At 42.1% G+C, this 19,569-nt stretch overlaps 1 protein-coding gene across 6 annotated transcripts; it reads left to right on the forward strand.

Annotated features, from left to right (window-relative positions):
- Positions 1-125: 125 nt before the first annotated feature.
- Positions 126-19,433, forward strand: LOC148429766 (ceramide transfer protein-like). Of its 6 annotated transcripts, XM_088425074.1 has the most exons (18): positions 126-736; positions 829-963; positions 3,991-4,107; positions 10,840-10,947; positions 11,013-11,151; positions 11,408-11,491; positions 11,619-11,776; positions 13,855-13,947; positions 14,030-14,116; positions 14,428-14,520; positions 14,691-14,768; positions 15,474-15,569; positions 16,781-16,913; positions 16,996-17,066; positions 17,175-17,303; positions 17,804-17,933; positions 18,017-18,152; positions 18,214-19,433. In XM_088425074.1, the coding sequence occupies exons 1-17, from the start codon at positions 647-649 to the stop codon at positions 18,142-18,144; spliced, it is 1,869 nt and encodes a 622-aa protein (XP_088281200.1). In that variant the 5' UTR covers positions 126-646; the 3' UTR covers positions 18,145-18,152; positions 18,214-19,433. The 6 variants fall into 6 exon arrangements, with proteins under 6 accessions (XP_088281200.1, XP_088281191.1, XP_088281210.1 ...); XM_088425065.1 differs by having other exon boundaries at positions 18,017-19,433; XM_088425084.1 differs by lacking the exon at positions 14,691-14,768 and having other exon boundaries at positions 127-736; positions 18,017-19,433.
- The last annotated feature ends 136 nt before the right edge of the window (positions 19,434-19,569 follow it).

A 19,569-nucleotide genomic window follows, 5' to 3' on the forward strand; every position in this document is an offset into this window, starting at 1 on the left:
TATATATATATAAATTAAAAAAACTTTTGTTTTGAAAAACGCTGTGCATAGACTTCTGCTATTTATCTTCGCTAGCTCGACGCTTGTCTTCTTCAGGTACACAGTAGAGCGTGGCTGCGGCTCCTCCCCCTCGACCCAAATGACAAGCTAGTGGAGTCGTCCGCTGTTGCTAACAAAACCACGGAAATAAAGCAGCAATGCAGCTGCTTTCATCGTCATTTGTAGCTTCTTAGTGGTGGTACCAGGACGGCGGTAACACACAGACGTCGACCGTTCAATCGGTAGCAAGTCGTTGGTCGGGGACACGCATGGGAACAGTCTCAAGTTACGAGTCAAGTTAACGTTCGCTAGTTTGCTGTGACAGCTAACAGTTTACGCTAACTAGCTTGTCTCTGCTAGTCGACGTCAGTTTCGAAACAAATCCTGCAAAAGCGAGTAGTCGAGATTGGACCGTCACCAGCTCTCATAAGTGCTATTTTTGTGTGTTTTCCTAAACGTGAACAGGTAGAAAGCGTTATACTTCTGAACGAAGAAGCAATTTATTACAGCAAAGATAATCTGTTTCGGGAGCTTTATCAAGTTAGTGTTGAGAGCTGGAGTGCTCTGCTGATTAAAAAAAAAAAAAAAAAAAAAATATTGGATTTAAATGTCCGAAAAGAGCTCAGCGTCCGGTTCAGACGAAGATGTGGAACCAGAGTCCGCACAACCTGTGGAGTTTGGAGGCGTGTTGAGCAAGGTAATTATTTTTTGTTACCATGTTTGATACATTTCACATGTGCGTTTGTCTTGCATGCGGACTGTAAACTGATGGCGTTTTTGTGTTTATAGTGGACCAATTACATACACGGATGGCAAGACCGATGGGTTGTATTGAAGAACAACACTTTGAGCTATTACAAGTCAGAGGATGAACGGGAATATGGCTGCAGGGGCTCCTTGTGCCTCAGTAAGGCTGTCATCACAGTAAGTATGCTAGGGGAAAAAGGAACTTACTCAAATGTGTGGTGAAGCAAGAAAGCAGAATAATCGAAACTACTTTTTTTGCCGCAAGTGAATAAACAATCACATTAACGCTATAGTGCGTCGGTGGCGCCAGTGTTTTGGTCCAGTTATTCCTTAATCCATTTGTTAAAATAGAGTTAAAGATTAACCTGTTCATTTTTGATAAGAGAAGGATAGCAACCCGCAACTTGACCCACCACTAAAAGTCAATCACGTGCTCCCTCTGTTCCAATTATAAGTTTAGACCGCATACTCTTGCACTGTGCTTGTCTTCTTTGCCGCACTTTTTTTTTTGTGGCCAGATAAGCTATGTTTCCACACCCTGGTTAAGTATTTATCTTTTTTTTCTCCCGATCATACTGCCACCCTGTACAGAAGCTAAACAATTGTTTCGACTGTGGTTTGCACAGTAGTATGTAATAGCAACATGAAAATGTTAGATGTTAAATGTAGATCTGCCCAGTGTTTTGTAATTAGAGTTTATGGTGTAGGATCAAGAAAGATTTTTTCTTTCCCCAATCTTTATTGCACTGGCTGTCAAATAAAACCATGCTCTATGGCCCATTCTCTGTATACAATGTAGAGTCAACATACTACTAGTTTTATGTGTACACGTTTTTAAGTGTACAAGACTAAAAAGACATCCTAAATCTTTATTTATGTATTTATTTATTTTAAGAAAGTGTATAAGTATAATTAATAAGATTGTGATGACCAGGCCTCAGAAAAAGACAGCCAGCGGAGTAGCTCAACAATGTCAGTTACGGTTCCATGATGCTTGACTGGTGCGGAACGTTTTCTTAACAACATTAAAAAACCATGAGATACTTTGTAATTGGGTATTAATATGAATGTTAATTAGATGGCTGTATATCAAGGTTTTCTTCAAAAATGCAAAAATGGTCTCATACTCCTTTAAACATCTAACGTTATTGCTGTCTAGGGGACTTGTGCATGTCTCCAGGAATGCAAACAAGTGTTCGCTTTTCTTACTAAACTCGTACTTAAGTCAGACTATGGGCCTCATTCGATGCAAAGTGTCATCAGAATGGTTCTTATGGAATTACTGTACATAACACAGCACACTTACTGTATATGCCGTCTTTCTATTCCACCACACACTGTCAACACTCCTTTAAATTCTCTCACGTGAGGATCATGTTTTCTTTTCTGCTTGTTTCTGTTGAGCAGTTTAATGCCAAAGCTACTTAACCAATTGAAATGAAACTTTGCGGTGAGCTAGGATGTTGTTCTGTGGAAGTTCATACCCATTCTAAGTTGTCTCGTTTTTTGTTTTTATTTAACTGTCATGAAACTTCAACATTTGAATACCAATAAGCTTGTACAATTTAAATGCCAATCTAAATGTTACTTCAAATACTCTCCAAAAGTCAGACAATCATCGTTTGACTGGAATTAATTTTAGTAATTGTGTTTTTTGTTTTTTGTAGCAAAGAGGAAAAGTGGGATAATGTACATGGAACTAGACATCAAATATTTTTTTACAGTAAGGTTTTCACAGAAACAAAATTGGTGACTTAAGAGATCAGCTGATTGCTTAAAACAATTTTATACATCTATTTTGTTTTTAGATTGTTATGGCTGTTTAAGTTGTTGCATTGTGACTGAAAATGTTCCCTGTACCGTTACAGGTTTTTTAATGGGCACACTTTGTTTCTAGAAAGTCAGTCTGTCCGTTTCGTCCTGTTCAGGGTTGCATGAAAAGTTATCAGTGGGCAAAAATCCAATAAAAATCATGGCAACCACAAACAATTTCCATTGCTTACCATGGAAATAACTGTTGTTGAAACTTGAACATCTTTGAGGTTGACAAGCGTTCTCAAACAGATGCTGTATAGCCTTTTAAGGTTCTAATGTGTTTTGAATGAAATACACATATTCATGGATATTTTTGTCTGGTTATTAAATTTATTTTAAGCCCTTCTTGATGCTCTGTGACTTAGCACAACTCCCCCCTAACTGCACTGTAAGAAGTGTACCGTCACAGCCTTGCTGATAGAAGACATGAGCGGAGCTCAGCTGTACAGTTTTGCTTCTCCAAAGAGAATGAGAATGCCCAGGCAGATTAAAAGATGTATAAAGTGGGGCTGTAAAAGCACAGGTTTATGGGCTGTGTCGGATAAAACTCAGTTGGATCCTTAGAACCTGAAATGGCCTCATGGCTGGCTACGCGAGAGGCTACTACTGTGCTCCCTCTAGCAGACAGATCATATATTTTGAACTGCTGCTAATGGATATTTATGGGTTCCTGTAACACAGCAGGATTAGATTAAGAAATATTCAGGTGCAGGGTTTCTGTTTTGTGCGCATCTCTATGTTCCTGTCGTCGGCCAGCAAAAAGCATTAGTACCATATGAGCAAATCCATTTAAACGTGGTCAGCGTGAGGTCGTGTCAGCTGACAGCCATGCCAGTCGTGGAGAATCCAGTCAACTGCGTCGATTTCACAGTGGGAGCCTTCACGGAGCAGATTTCTCGCCTGTCGAGCGCAACGGTCAAATTCCAATCTCAGTGGAAACGGAATTCTGTTCACGTGCTTGGTTGGGTGCACTTGGTGTCTGGAGGTGGGTGGGGCACATCGCGGGAAGGGGGAGTCAAATAGTTGAAGGATTTGGGCTGAATGCAGGAGGTGAGGTTGTGACGACCCCGCGGTCAAGCCACGGCAAGCTGCAAGATTCTCTTTAGTTAGCGGTATCGTTTAAAGTTGTGTCCACTGACTAAGACATCAGGTTCTCATTAACATTCTTGTTTATTGTGTGGTAAAAGCCCAAAACAATTGAATCCACATGTTATTGCTAGGCAGCCATTATCATAACAGACAGCTTTGAATAAATCGAAGCAAGCCTTTATGTGATGACTCCTCAACTTACAACATTTTACAGTGATGTTTTTTGGCACCACAAAATATTTCGTCCTGTGGAAAAGAGTCGTGACATTTTGTGATCTCTTTTTGCTTCTTTCCCCACAGCCCCATGAATTTGACGAGTGTCGCTTTGACATCAGTGTCAACGACAGCGTGTGGTACCTCCGTGCTGAAGATCCTGAGCACAGACTCCAGTGGATCGAGTCCATTGAGTTGCACAAGGTGAGTGGAAGAAGGGAAACTAACTTCACATTTTAAAAAAAAAATCTACGCGCCTGTATTTTGTTGTCTGGAGCTGCATAGCGGATGCAGAATGAAATATCGAATAATGTCAATGTATTCACTGCTCCTTTTTTTAGTTTATTTATTTTATTTATTAATTGTTTGGAATCCGACCACGTCCTGCCACCAGCATATGTACTCATCAAGCATGTTTCTCAGCGGATAGGTGTGGCGCAGAATTTGGCTCAGCTTCTTGATGAAGTTTAAGCTGCAAAACCAATTTAATAAATAACCCTATCGAAGGAAGCATTGCATCGCTTTGGATTTGGTAGTGAAGGACTAATCTTTGGAGACTTTGATATTCTTGTTTTCTTTCCCTCTGTACTTCCTGGGTCGCTCAATCCTTTTCAAATTTTCTCCACTGACTGGCTGGGTTGCAACAGCATGATTGTCACGCCCTTCTAAATAAGTCAATGCTACATATCCGTTGCATTTTTTCATCAGCATTGATGGCAACCAGAGTTGTCATCTCCCAGTCCATTAGCATCACAAATGTATTGAATAAATGGTGGTTCCACATTGTTGCATTAGTCATATTACCGTACTCATAATCAATCCAGGCCCAGGCAGTCCATTTAATCACAGAGATGGGTGTGGCGGACTCGGACAGATGCTTGCTTACTCTGACACTCCTTCTTTCTGTCTCTCCCTTTCCTTGGGAATGTGAGCAATCTGAATGTGTACAAGATGGGGGTCTCCACATTCGTTGAGTCTCGGCAGCTGTTCACTCCAGTTTGCCAACCTCTTTGTCGTAAAACATGTTGCCTCGGCTTACTGGGCCTGTGTTTAACTGTCATTTAGTTCTGTTTAGGAGGAAGTGAACCCGAGAATTTTCTTCACGGCGATGTGTTCTATGCCTCTTTAAAGCCAGTATTCTAATTAATACGAGCAATGAGACAGGATTTTCAACAGACACACAAAAAATCTGTCAAAATGAGCAGTTTTGTTAGATACGTACCTTAACTCCTTCACTACTGATTTATTTATTGGCATGATGGCATATATTAGTCTAGGATACTTGGAAAATTAGTTAAAACATTCCCACTTCTGTAGATAGGTTACAGGCCCTGGGATTTTTTTTTGTTCCATCTGTATTTTATAATAATAATATAAACGTGCCAGAGAAGTGAAAATTCTCATTCATCAAATGCCTACAATACTGTACATAGTTATCAATATATTTCCAGAGAGAGAGAGAGAGAGAGAGAGAGAGAGAGAGAGAGAGAGAGAGAGAGAGAGAGAGAGAGAGAGAGAGAGAGAGCGTGTGTTGGTGCGACGCTAAGATCCTCACAATATTTTATCTTATAGATGAAATGAAGGAGATGATTGTCTGACACCCAATACGCAGGCCCAGATTTATGGATGTGTGTTGTTTAAACTTTTTTTTTTCCTTTGAAAGAGAGAGAGAGAGAGAGCATGATATCAAAGGAAAAAAAAAGTTTAAACAACACACATCCATAAATCTGGTCCTGCGTATTGGGTGTCAGACAATCATCTCCTTCATTTCATCTATAAAATAAAATATTGTGAGGATTTCATGTTTGCTCCTAATCTCCTCATTAAGACGTCTACAATGCTGACTTCGCATCATTGCCACATGTAAATAAACTCTCTGGGTGGATGAAATACTATCACCACAAATGTCAACTATATGCTTCATGTGGGATTAAATTAAAGTCAACACTGATATGGTAAACAACTTTGTAGTGATTTTCAGTAGTCTTTCAAGCAGTTTCTCAGTCGCATATTGGATTTTTGATGACGTGCAGGTTGGATGTGTGCAGATGAGCGTCCATACTGCAGATGCATATCCCATTTTTACGTAGATGCAAAAAGAAGTCCAAGTCCTATTGTTATGAAATCTGAATTGTGCTGTTCACTCTGCATGAAAAAAAAAAAACAGATACGTGTTGCATACGGGCACCATTATTGTAATTAAGACTCAATGTGAATGTAGCCTACGGTAATCTTGACAGCAATCCTGGGAATATGTGTAATGAATGGTTGAAAACAAAATGTCTTGAGGAAAGTCTCATGCTAAATCTTATGATGATCCTAGGGTACAAATTTAAAAATTCGTTGCTATAATTACGACAGATGAACTTCCTATTTTGAAGGATTATATCACGTAATTTGTCGATGTCGGCCACTCTTACAAGAACGTGATTGGCTCCCGGCACATTGGATGACAACTCCTGCCCTCGTTGGTCAGTGTCGCGCGAAGAGCCGATCACTTGTCTTGTAGGAGGGTCCATGAGCTGATTGACTGATTGCCTGGCCAGTCATGTTCAAGCTGTTGACTGTTGAGGAAAATACTTGGGCGCATTCTCCAACTGAAGCTCACATCCGAGTGAGAACGCTTTGCAGACGGAGAACGGTGAGGATGAAAGAAAGCTTTGGGAAGATGTTACCTAGAGTGCATTTGTAATAAATTGGAATTTCAAGTATCAAGTCTGCTTGCCTGATGTTATGTTTGATCAGCTGTGGGTGCCGCTCTAGGTGGAGGGCCGTTACTCCGAGGGTAACTCTGGCCCTCCGTGTTCCCTGACTACGGCCAAGGGAAGGAAACTGGAAGGGAGAACAGTACAATTACTGTAGAAGGTTCAATCATTAAAGATTTAAGTAAATATGAGGACTGCAGTAATCTTTTTCTCGTATGTAAAATATAAACACCTTTCTCATTTAAAAAATTCTGGTACCCACATACACATGCATGAAAATTCCTGGGAGGTGGAGATGGGAAAGGGGCTAAAAATGCATTGTAATTCATTGTGTTGCTCTGATTTGTAACAGTACAAAATTACTATTTTTTTGTATGTAATATATTATACTATCACGTTACAGCAAAATGTAATGCATTACAGTAATTGCATTACTTTTGTACTTTTGTACTTTTGTACTTTTTGCGAGTAATTGCATTACTTTTGTAATGCAATTACTCCCAACACTGCATTTATGTTACTGTTTCATTCATATTTGGGTTCATATGTGGTTGCATTATGCTGATCTACGACAATGCATTTGTAGTTGGATTTCAACACAACCCCATGTCATTAAAATCTGATTTAAAAATAGTTACTTATATTTTTATAGTCATGTGTGGACAAATCAGTATCACTTGAACATTTGTGGTTGTCATTGCACATCTCAATGCAATGCATTTGAGACACAACGCATTGCATTTAAAAGTGATCACTGTTTTGTAAATTTTCATCATGTCAGCTTCACTGGTTAGTTGAAAATAAATTGTTGGGGCTTGTGGGTGATATTTTTGCTGACAATCGACATATCAGTTGAGTGTGAGTGACCGCAGGTCTTTGGTCCATTAGTGGCAGTGTGTGAGTATTCTAGGGCGATGTTTGAACTGCGCCCTGCAATAACCCCTGCACACCTACCTACAGTTTGTGATTTGCGATCCTGTCTGTACTGCCCCTTGCTGGACAAAAAAAGCCTTGCATCATGCTTCACTTTGGTAGATGGTCACAATTCTCAGCCTTCTTTGTTTCATCTTAATGCTATATTTGCAGCAAATGTTGGTGTCTTGTTTTTTTTTTAAGCATATCCTCATTTGTCAAAATCTGCCAAGGGTTTGTCTTGCTTGTATGAAAAATTGCGTTAAATGTACCGACTTCAAGTGCATGTCTCGTTGAATAATACATTTTTAAGCTCTTGTTCTCGCAGCAACCCAAACCAAGAGGGGCACATAAAACCCTCCATCCGACTGTTCCATTTGCCATGCTCTAAGGGGTGCACTGTAGTGTAATTCATTTCTTTGACATTGTAATTTTTCAATTAATTTATTGAATTTTTTGTTTTTTAATAACCACCACTGTTCAAGATGCTGACTGATACTGTTGCATCTTTAACTTGGATCTGAGTTAATGAAAACAAGCACAGAAGAAGAGTGAAACCAGTTAAGGAGAAGCAGCTCTTTTAATGTCCCTCCTGGCTTCGCTCTCTCTGTCCCTCTTTTTCTGCTTGCTAAGGTAGGCAGCATCCATCTCCCACTCATGATACGTTTTATTACTCAAACAGCGGCAGGCGGCTCTCGTCTTCCTTGATAATGCATACATGCTTGCATATGGAGTTGGTTCCTGGTTCGCACTCGTGCACTCGCACACTCACTGGGCCAGCGGTGGATGCTGCACATAGAGCCGAACAGGATGAAAAGATTTCCCGCATCAGGGTGTGTGTTCTTATGCAGCTAGAGTGGACTGCGTGCGTGCATGGCTGCATTGGAACTGACTAAAAGCCGGGCTGCTTTTCTATCCTGAGGAATTTTTTATTTTCGCTTTATCCATGTGTCTGCTGCTGCTACAAAGCAATCAGCCCAGCTCCCTGCTGTGTTGACGCTGTGTCTATTTACCCATCTTATTGCTTTTCGTCGTCACCGCATCCTCTTGCTTCTTGAGGTGTGTCCGAGGAAACTGGAGCACTGGACCGGAGCCTCTGAATTGTCAGGGAAAACTAGGGTGTGTGTCTGGACCGGAGGAAAAGTCTGTGGCCATGTTGGGGCCAACAAGCCGTCAAGACTGCAGCAGTGTCCTATTCTGCTTTGGCTGCTGGAATGGTCGAATGGTGGGCTCATTTCATGCTGGCGTGCCGCTCCTTAAAACACTGACAAATTCTGGAATTGTGTGCTTCTGTTCTGCATGTCTGCTTCCCTTTGAGTCATGGAACAATTAGCTCCAGAATTGCATACGTATTCCTATTAGTGTTCTTCGTCAAGGAAATAGAGTTGATATTTTCCCTCAGTCTAACTTTAATTTCAGGTGTTTGTAATGTAATGGTGAATTAACTTAGAAGAAAGTGTACAGCACATTGCAGAGATAGTACTGTATTTTGTCCTTTTCCTCCAAAACCAATGATTTCCATGTATTTTCTTTTCCACACTGTTAATTCTTCATAATGTAATGTGACAAATCCTGTTTTGCTTTGTGACAAATCCTGTTTTGCTTTGCCCAAACTAGTCATTATTTATTGAAAACTATTTAATGAAAATAGGGTGAATGTATGGATCAGAAATATTGAAATAGAAGCAGGCAATCAGCCCTAGAAAATTGGACATTTGCAGCAGTGTGAAAATGAGCTTGAACAAGAGCCCCATCAATAGTTTTGAGATTGAAGTTAAATTCGCCAATTGTATTTGCATAGCAAGCAAGAAATGAAATTGGCAATTTAGAATCATGTATTTTGACTTTTCATTGACAACTAGTCTAAATAAGTGACAGGATCACTATGGCAACTCTGAGATGAGGTGTGTTTTTCACTTTGTGTCATTCCTCCTGACTAAATGCATGCTTGTGTAAGGTGCATCGTGACTTTTCTATCTACATATTGGAGTCAGTGGCAACATGTGAAATGGAAGAATCACTGACACTCTCATGGAGTTGACTTGCTACATCCACATTTAGAGAATTTATGTGTTTTTTTTTCACAATTAACAAAATAGCTCATGAAAATCTGTCAGTGACTTGCTTTTGTCAGTAATACTCTATTGTCCATAATTACGTAATCTTAAACAACCTATGTTTCTGTCCTACGAAATCAGTTTTATTTATTTTTAAATAGGGCAGCTCTGTTCCCTGCTCCACACACTGCTGTGCCAATGGCTAGTATGTGTTACCACGACATTAAGGGCTTATTAATCGGGTGGGTGAGCAGAGTCACCTGTTTCACGTGAAAGGAAACTGCAAAGCGCAATTGACACAGGACAGCATGGACTGTTTATTTCATATTTGAAGTGTGTTATTTCCAAATGGATCGCGAAATTCACATGTCTCAGAACAGAACTCCACAATCTGGACCTTAGAACCATCCCTAAACTTCATTAAATCACACCCTTTTGCAGCAAATATTTTGGCAAGCAGATACAACCATATGCTAACGCTCAGCTAATACAAATCTGAGTATCTAAAACAACTTGGTCCTACTCCACTTATCTTTTCACCGCTATTCGATAACATGTCAAACATTGGAAACTGCCTGTGACTTAAAAATGGTGCTTAGTTGATCGACATCGGTGAAGAGATTTGATGCGGAGGTGGTTATTTTGTAACAGCAAGGCTAATTTACATAATAACTGATAACACAGAACAGTGAGTTTAAGGACATATTTTCAGAGAAAGAGCAAATGAAAGATCGACTCTCCACTTGATGGGCATGTAGGCACTCCAGAAAGTAAAACATATGGATACTAACAAACAATCAATTTTTCACATTTTACACATTTTTGCTTGTCAGTTGAGTTCATGTTGCAGATTGTAGCTATTTCTTAATGCTGAGAGAGACTCCTCGCTGTCTTTTTTTTTTTTTTTTCCCCTGTTCGACGGTAACTTAAAATGAGACGTCTTCTCTTTGGACAGAGTGGGCATTATTTTCACATGGTAAGACTGGTGTTGCTAGGTTGGTGCATATTTGTCATTTCCATTGTTTCTCTGGCGTTTGGCTGTGTAGGTGGATGTCCTGCTCTTGTCCAGCTTCGCATTGCTCAGTGCTACTGACTGCTGAAACTGTTCTACCTTCTCTCTCTTTTTTTGTGTGAGCTACAGATTTTGGAAGCGCATTCCTTAATGTGTCCAGTCTCTTTACCTGTCCTTTCCCAACTTACGTCTTCTCATTTGTAATTGTACCCTCCCCTGCCCCCTTGTTGCTGTCTTCCCCTTTCCACAGGCGGAGTCAGGCTATGGATCCGAATCTAGTCTGAGGCGTCACGGTTCCATGTTGTCTCTCACCTCAGCAGCCAGTGCCTTATCTGCCACGTCCACGTCCTCTTTCAAAGTAGGTACATGCAATCAGAACGTCATCCAAAGCTCTCAATCCTAAAATGGTGTCATCTTGATCAGAAGGGACACCGGCTGTGTGAGAAATTAGCAGAAATGGAGACCTTCCGGGACATTCTTTGCAGACAGGTGGACACGTTGCAGAAGTATTTCGACTCTTGCGCCGATGCCGTCTCCAAAGACGAGTTTCACAGGGACAGAGGTAACCTGTTGCATTAAGGGATCATTTCTCTTTAAACCGGCCCACTTCTAAGTCTTTGCAATAATGACATTGGAGGTGATATTACGGTAGTATGAAAAAAAAAAAAGTTGCTTACCAAGAACAAAAAGGATACGAAAATCAATACCAACGTGCAAAGCACTTTGTCAGTCTCCGAATCTCATTTAACACTGTGCTCTGAGTAAATATAAGTATTGATACGTATATTTTGTACTAATAATGTTGTTGGTTTTGATAGTGGAGGAGGATGAAGATGACTTCCCTGCCGCCTCAAGGCCAGACGGTGAAATTTGTTACAACAATAACGGCAGCAAAGAGAAACGTTAGTGTCCCGCAGATAACTGCTTGCCTGTCTGTCAGTCTGACTTTTATCATAAAATGTCATTCTATGAAGTGATGAGGAAGCGATCACATTTTGTTTCCTTTTGGTTTTCGCTCACCTGTGGCAGTGTTCGCCCCCGCCAGTCCCAAAGGCATCAATGGCATAGACTTCAAGGGAGAGGCCATTACCTTCAAAGCCACCACAGCTGGCATCCTGTCCACTTTGTCTCACTGCATTGAGCTGATGGTCAAACGGGAGGACAGCTGGCAGAAAAGACTGGACAAGGTACCGACGCGCAACACAAAAATCCACTGTCAAAACTCAGTCCCTGTCACATTTTAAAGGGGAAGTCAAGTCAAAACAAGGGTTCACATAAAACACACGATGAGATGATTTTTTTTCTACGTGGATTCTCTTCAAGGTTTAATTTCTTAAAGCATGGACTATACTTTACTTCTTGCTTCAGGGAAATCACTTTCTTGCACGGTCCATGAAAACATGCTAGAACGAGAAGATAAAACGTGTGCCATCGGCCCCCTTGGGCACACAACAGCGGTGATTGCCAACTTCACAAAAATTCCCATACTAGTCTGGAAAAAAAAAATCCCGACCAAGCTGAAGCTCTAGTAGCTTATTTTATTTCAATATTACTTCCTGCAGGTGGAACATTTCTAAACGGGGACTTCAGCGGGTATTGCTGAGTAAAGCTTTGAGGCATTTGTCACCTGTCTTCGGCCCTTCGACCATTTTGCGACTCCCACACACAAATGCGCACATTGCACTCAGTAAGCGTCAAGCCAATAGGGTGACCGGTGTGCCGATAAGACAAGCATTCATTGGCTTGAACTTAAGAGATGTGTGTGTGTGCGTGCACGCGTGGGTGCGTGTGCGTGCCGTTAAAGGAATGCTCTTTGCTCTTGATCGACTTTGCTCGTGTTGTCAAACCAGTTCCTGTGCAATGGATTGCTGCCCAACCCAAAGCGTACAAAAGCGGGGAAGAAGATCGGAGTGTCTTTGACTGCTCAAGTGAAAATAACTAGTTCTTATCCAAATGTTGTTTTAAATGTGAATTTAGTTGCCATTGAGGAGTGAGAAAGGGGAATAAGTAACGAAACACAGAATCGGAAGATGACTGCTCGGACATCTTGGATAAGTTTATGGAAAACGCAGCGGCGGTCAGAGGTGCACAAATGCCAGCCGCAACACTGGATACCTTTACAGACCTGCAGCCACTTCTTCAAAGTAGGTGTCCTAAAGGGTGAAGCTAAGCGCGGACATCAGAACCTCCATGTTTGTTTTGTGGCGCATGGTGACGCTTTACAACAAACACACTTTGAGTGCTTATGGCAGCTCCGTCTACTTTGTGGAGTGCTTGATGGCGACTGTAGTAGATTGTGTTCATTTTGGCTATTTCGTATCTAGTATTTTTTTTTGTTTTTTGTCTCAGCTGGGATAACAAATGTTTAAGTATCCAAGGTTGGTTTCTCAATATCTGCGTAAAAGCAAGAGAAATCATTTGACTGGTTTGTCAGGTTCCCGTGTTTTGAAAACGCCAACTCAGACAGTATCATGACGTCATTAGCTGGTCAGTGTAGCGAGGTGTCTCTGACAGACTAAAACACTAGCGCTACACTTTTACTGAGATTTATATCAAATTGTGTTTCTTCATGACTTCTGTGCATCTATTTGGATTGTCAAAAAGGGAGATTCACAGTTGTTGCCTGCAGGTTTCAAAGATTCGTGTACATTACTATTCAGGTACATGACATTATCTATTGTTTGGCCTTCCAATATGTACTTTTTTTTTAATGTTTTTCTAGTGAGCGTATTTATGTATTTTTCAAACAATGGGGGGTATGAATGGTACCCCGGGTTAAATGTTTTGGCTCTTAAAAAAAAAATACAATAAAATTCATGAGATTTAATAGTTAGGTTTTTCATGAAAGGGACGTATGGGAAATTTGAAGGACTTACTGTATATACAGATTGTTGGGTCTCTGGAGGGTTCTTCCACCCATTTACTGAGAAATAAAACACCCTTGTAAATATTTACTTAATATGCCTTCTTCTGACTGTGAGCAAGCCTTTCAGGCTCATTGCGTCATCACATTAATTTACATAACTGCACTTGACTTGATGGCTAGGCTGGACCAAGATCCAAAGCTACTTTGAGGCAATGTCAATGGTCTCAACATATTGTGAAACTATAATGTTTGTGCTAAAACGTATACAGTATAGTACTATCGTAATACTATTACAATAATTCACTACATTATATCGTCATATTATTACTATGGTGTCGTCCAGGTTTAGCATACCCAATAAAAAGATATGACTTTTTTTTTTTTTCTTTTTTTTTTCAGGAGCTGGAAAAGAGGAGAAGGGTAGAAGATGCCTATAAGTCTGCCGTGCACGAGCTAAAGAAAAAGTCACACTATGGAGGCCCGGACTATGAGGCGAGATGGACTTGCATTGATGACCAAACATCTGCTGCTCCTGGACTTGTCTATTTCTTTTACTGATTGTCTGCATTTCCAGGAGGGGCCCAACAGTCTGATCAACGAGGACGAGTTCTTCGATGCCGTTGAAGCTGCGCTCGACCGACAAGACAAGATCGAAGAGCAGGTGCGTTGTCGACCTGCGTCACTTTTTTCGCATGACGCGTCGATGCCGGCTACGTCTAAGCCTGTCTTTCTTCATGCTGTACTTCATGCTTTTGTGCTTCCATTTGGTACAAACTGGCTGTTTCAATAAACGGAATGGTTATGAGAAGGGACCGTTTCCCCCCCTGCATTCCCCATAAGCCCCGCCTCTCAGTGAATCGAGCTACTCCAGTATGCCTGGTGCTGTGGACTCGCTGTGTTTACTACATTGATGTGCATTTTCAAACAGAAACTCTGTTGAATGTTCCCTCACAAAACTCGTGTGTTCCTCAGTGCCAGTCGGAAAAGGTCCGCGTCCCCCGACTGACTCCCGTTCCTGCCGGCGACGTCTACTCCAGCATCAGCGCGCACAGATTTGCTACCAAGGTTACCTATCCGTCCTCATGTTCTCCTCTACGTGTTCAAATCTCCTCCATCACTTAGGCTCCCGTCTCGATATGGCCTTGATGATTGATTCCCTCGGCTTTCCGCTTTCGGTGCTTCACACTCTCCAGTTTGTCATTGCTTTCTCTTTCTAATATTTCTTTGCTGCACAGGCACGTAGCCATTGCTCTTCCCTGTCCTCTGTCGAGCTAGTCAGTGCTTCAGATGACATTCACAGATTCAGCGCTCAGGTAATTTGAAGGGCCCTTGTTTGTGCAAGGGTACATACACTTTACCACCCAAAAGCGCATGAGCAGAAGGGGGCTGGGGGCTGGGTTACGCAAGCTTCTTTTCTAACTTCTTAACTTGACGTCATTCCAATCAGTGGAAAAGTCTAGGCTGACCGTCTGACCTAGAAAAATGTGTTTCTTTTGCTAAACTTGTGAGTGCATTGGCAAACACATCATTGCGGACTTCATGCATTGTTGAACTTTCAACGGGTTCGAGTGCTGAGTCATTATTCCGCAAACTCCCGGAGCATAATATTGTATATACTGTATTTGGTTACTGCCCACTGACTGTTTGCTTGACAAATTCCCAACACCTCTGCGATAACATTCCAGCTACCGGGTGCCAGCTGCACTGTTTTATGAACGCTGCTGCGAATCTAATATCTTTCACCGTAACAAAAGAAAACCCAAGAGTGAGGGCAAACAGTACTGTTTTCAATGTATACTTTAGCTCCCAATATGGCAAGAAGGAAAACGTACCTAAAATGTGATCTGCCGATACCAACAAGGGGGATGAACGTGACTTGCTGTCCGTGACCCCCAGACGGTACTGTATTAGTTCTAAAGGGAAATCCTTTTTTTCTCCTGAGAAATAAACAGTCGGTTCCAGACTAACAGGAAATGTGAACCGCAGCGACTGGAATTAAGAAGCCTCATATCTCCTAGGTGGAGGAGATGGTCCAGAATCATATGACGTACTCACTTCAGGATGTGGGCGGGGATGCCAACTGGCAGCTGGTCATCGAGGAAGGAGAGATGAAGGTGAGAATCTGCGTAGGAGTCGTCTCGCTTGTTTGTTTACCTGAGAAGTCATGCCCTGCCAGCTACCTTATAAATAGACACGGCAATGTCTAAACCTGCACAATGTGATAGGTTTTCGTAACGTTGTATAGGCTGTTTTTTTAATGAGGCTTTTGTGTTGGCTCTGCGCCTAACGTTGTGCAGGTTTTTTTGTATAAAATATTCAGGGTGGACCGAAGGAAGGCTTTCCACAGTCAACATTCATACGCACAACTACAGCAGGAGTTGAAACCCAAACACTTGACTTGAAAGCCTTTCTTGGAATCTTTGTACTTTTGCTTGATACTACCATAACTTAGAACCGTTTATCTTAAAAGGTTTTTATTGAAAATAATCTACATGGAAACGAATGTGATGCTGTGTCTCACGGTGGTCTTGTAATGTCTGAGGACAGTTCAAAGCAGGAAAAGGGCATTTTGAGTATTTCCCAGAACACACTATTTAATAAGTGTCATATTGATGAATAGGTGTAAACAAAATCAACGTGACGAGCGATTGGGGAGGGGCTAAATTGATCCTGGTTTGTTAGCATGAAGAGTTTTTGCCATAAGTAAATGCACACTGTTGATTTTTATTTTTTATTTTTTCCCCAAGGAAATCATAGAATATATTTTTAACCAGTTATTTTTGTATTGGGCCGTTTTTCAAGTTTTCAAGGTAGCTGGCGCACCCCATGAAGGATACGGATACCAGTCACCGATACTGAAAAGCAGTCCTTCTTGCCAATAGTCGGTGCTATACTACAGTTTGACACATTGGTGATTCATCACGGCCGCCCGAAAGGCAGGTCTTAGCCTTTGTGGTCGTGCCACATTGAAATTGCATCCATCACAAGTATCGTGCTATCGCTACTTGATATCAGTATCGCTCCTGAGTAAACAATCGTACTGGTATCAGTCTGGAAAAAATGATCTCGAACGTCTGTAGAAATGATACTGAACTGTTTGGTACTGATCATTTCTGGCAATATGTAAACTATTTATATAAATTCTAATTGGCTGTCACCGTGCAGCCCACCCCCGCACGTATGCGACCCAATGAGCAGAAGCTTTATAGAAAATGGATGGATATTTTTCATCTGTTCTCAACAGGAGCGAGCGCCCGTATGCTCGTACCCGCTGTCACCCCATCCTGTAGATTCGGTTTGACGTGCGCGGCCCGATATTTTTCAGGTGTACAGAAGAGAAGTGGAAGAGAACGGCATCGTTCTAGATCCCCTCAAAGCCACGCACGCCGTCAAAGGGGTGACGGGACACGAGGTGTGCCACTACTTCTGGGACACCGCAGTGCGCATGGACTGGGAGAGTAAGTTCGAGACGAGTCGACGCTCCTTTGATCTGTTGCGGTCCTCCGCGACACGATACCCAACCGATTGTCTCTTCCTTAGCCACCATTGAAAACTTCAACGTGGTGGAAACACTCTCCGACAACGCCATTATCGTGTATCAGACACACAAGGTAATTCCTTGCAGCCATTTTGGAGAGACCGCTTGTGATACTTCCTGTTGGTCTTTACGTTGTCTGCAATTGACTAATTCTGACGTTGCCTGTGCGGCGGCGCCGTAGAGAGTGTGGCCGGCCTCTCAGAGAGATGTGCTCTATCTGTCGGCCATCAGGAAGATTCTGGCTACCAATGAAAATGATCCCGACACCTGGTTGGTGTGCAACTTCTCTGTGGACCACGAAAATGCAGCTGTAAGTTCGCAGCTCTTCTCAACACAAACAAGCGCAAGTGCTCTGCTAGCTAAAGTCATTTGTTTAGGTTTGTTGGCGTATTTAAGCCCTGAGCAATGAAGTCAACTAAACCACTATTGGTTTAAAAGTTGTGATAAAATCAAACCCAAAAGCTCATGAATTAAGCTGAGCACATTGGTAGTAGTTCTACTTCATTTATATGGTTAAATTGACCTACTTTTTGGGTCCGTTTTATCAACCTACAATGTGCTTGTAGTTGTGTTACAATTTTTTGGGTTTTATTATACGGGAAGATATATTTTTAAAAGGTTGTTTCAGTAGTTCTATTTTTTGTTTTGTCTAATGAAAGAGAACATTTTTGTATGCTGTAATCACCCTGATTTGACTTCATCCATCTGCAAATACACTCAATGAAGCCTCGTTCTGCGGCTTGACTTTTATGTAGGAAATATCAAAGTGAACTAGAGTAGGAGTCTTCTCACCGGACTGACTTTTTCCAGCCCTCCAATCGATGCGTTCGAGCCAAAATCAACGTTGCCATGATCTGTCAAACGCTGGTCAGTCCACCAGAGGGCGATAAAGAGATCAGCAGGGACAACATCCTGTGTAAAATCACCTATGTGGCCAACGGTGAGTGCTTGCTACCGCACGGACGGTTCGGTCTCCAAGTATGAGCTTTGCTGGTTTATTGACGTTTCCCCACGTGGTCGCAGTAAATCCCGGCGGATGGGCGCCCGCCTCGGTGCTCCGAGCCGTGGCCAAGAGAGAGTACCCCAAGTTCCTCAAACGTTTCACCTCCTACGTCCAGGAGAAGACTTCGGGGAAGCCCATCCTGTTTTGAGGGCCACGGTACATCCAAAAACGCGTCGCATCCTTGCCGAGTCTCGTATTGACTGGGCTCTCCCTCTAGGAGGCGTAGGCCGACCCCCCCCCCCAAAAGACGAGCAAGGACCCCCTCGAACACAAGAGAGTGCTCGCGTGGCTTTAGTCCATCAGTATTTGTCCTTCCAGCTTAACATCCGTGGGTCCTTTTATACATAAGGTTTCCAAACGATTGTTATTGGCTTTTGTGTTCATTTTGTAGATTGTTTTGTACATTTCTTACGACTGCGTACTTGTCTTTTGAGGCCAACCGATAGCATCGACGCCACATGTTTGCTGCTGCTGCTAAAGCGAGAAAAGTGGGAGCGGATGAATGATTGAGCGCTTCTCGCCTCCCGCCCCTCTAGTGACGACCCGGCCCGCGGTCCGACGGAGGGCGAGCGCCTGAAGCTTTTTGGACCGTGCTTCTCTCCCCAAAAAAATCTTTATATTTGTACGGCTTCTCCGGAGAGCGACCGTGAGACACGACGTATTGTACAGAAAAAAAACAAAAACAAAACACTTCGTTTACCAAAGTGACAAATGTGAATCGACTGTTAAAATGCTTGAATGAAGATGCCGGTTGTTGTCCCCCTTGCGGCTTATCTGCTCGCGTTCGGCGGCCATTTTGGTTGCCTCGGTGTAAGGAGTCCTCTCATTAATTGAGATTCAAGCATATATTTTTTTCTTAAAGGCCGCTCCCCCCTCCCAACTTTGGCCTGCCAAAACGGTGTCTCGACTTGTATTGGTTTTGTCTACGTGCACATTTAGTATAGCGCCTTGGCCCTAAATTTAGCATTCCAGCGCTACTATTACATTTCGCACGGTCACTGATAGTGATTAACGACGCCCGGGGATGCCTTAGACGCCAGCGCCAGTCTGGTCATTGTTACTATCCAACCACCACATGTGCATTCATCAAGAGTGACAGGAAGCGTGTTTGTGCGTTTGGGGACGGGAGGTTCAGCATTTCACATCATGATCATACCTCAACGTTCAAAACAACTCTGGCTTGTTTTGCATTTGTTAGCGTTGTCATCAAATTAGATTTGTTTTTTTGAGTCTTAAGAAGGATTTGGGATGATTAATTTATACGATCCACGCACCACGTCTGCTGAAGAATACAGCTATCGTTTTCATTTTGATATCGTGTCACTAATCCGCACACTTTGTATGTGTGTACGTTGTACATCAGAAGTGTTATTATTTGCACTAAATGTAACGCAAGTTGACAATGTCATGTAAATTAAAATTGCTACACAAGAGAAATGTGCTGCCGCATTTTGCCTCCTCTGTTAACATGGAAGGAAAGTCGTTTCCTTCCGAGATATTCGAGCGTGCTCGTGAATTGGTTCATGGGTCAGCAACCTTGAAATGTATCTCAAATGAGTCTCTGAGTCATCTA

The sequence above is a fragment of the Hippichthys cyanospilos genome, chromosome 1, assembly GCF_059441005.1.
Source record: "Hippichthys cyanospilos isolate Australia breed blue-spotted pipefish chromosome 1, RoL_Hcya_1.0, whole genome shotgun sequence".
Taxonomy (NCBI): Eukaryota; Metazoa; Chordata; class Actinopteri; order Syngnathiformes; family Syngnathidae; genus Hippichthys; species Hippichthys cyanospilos.

What these genes read in the sequence shown, in the direction of transcription:
- LOC148429766 (XM_088425065.1), top strand. Translation starts at nt 647, where the DNA reads ATGTCCGAAAAGAGCTCAGCGTCCGGTTCAGACGAAGATGTGGAACCA. An exon ending in AGTCCATTGAGTTGCACAAG is followed by an intron (nt 4,108 to 10,839) that starts GTGAGTGGAAGA and finishes CCCTTTCCACAG; the next exon opens with GCGGAGTCAGGCTATGGATC. An exon ending in AAGACAAGATCGAAGAGCAG is followed by an intron (nt 14,117 to 14,427) that starts GTGCGTTGTCGA and finishes TGTGTTCCTCAG; the next exon opens with TGCCAGTCGGAAAAGGTCCG.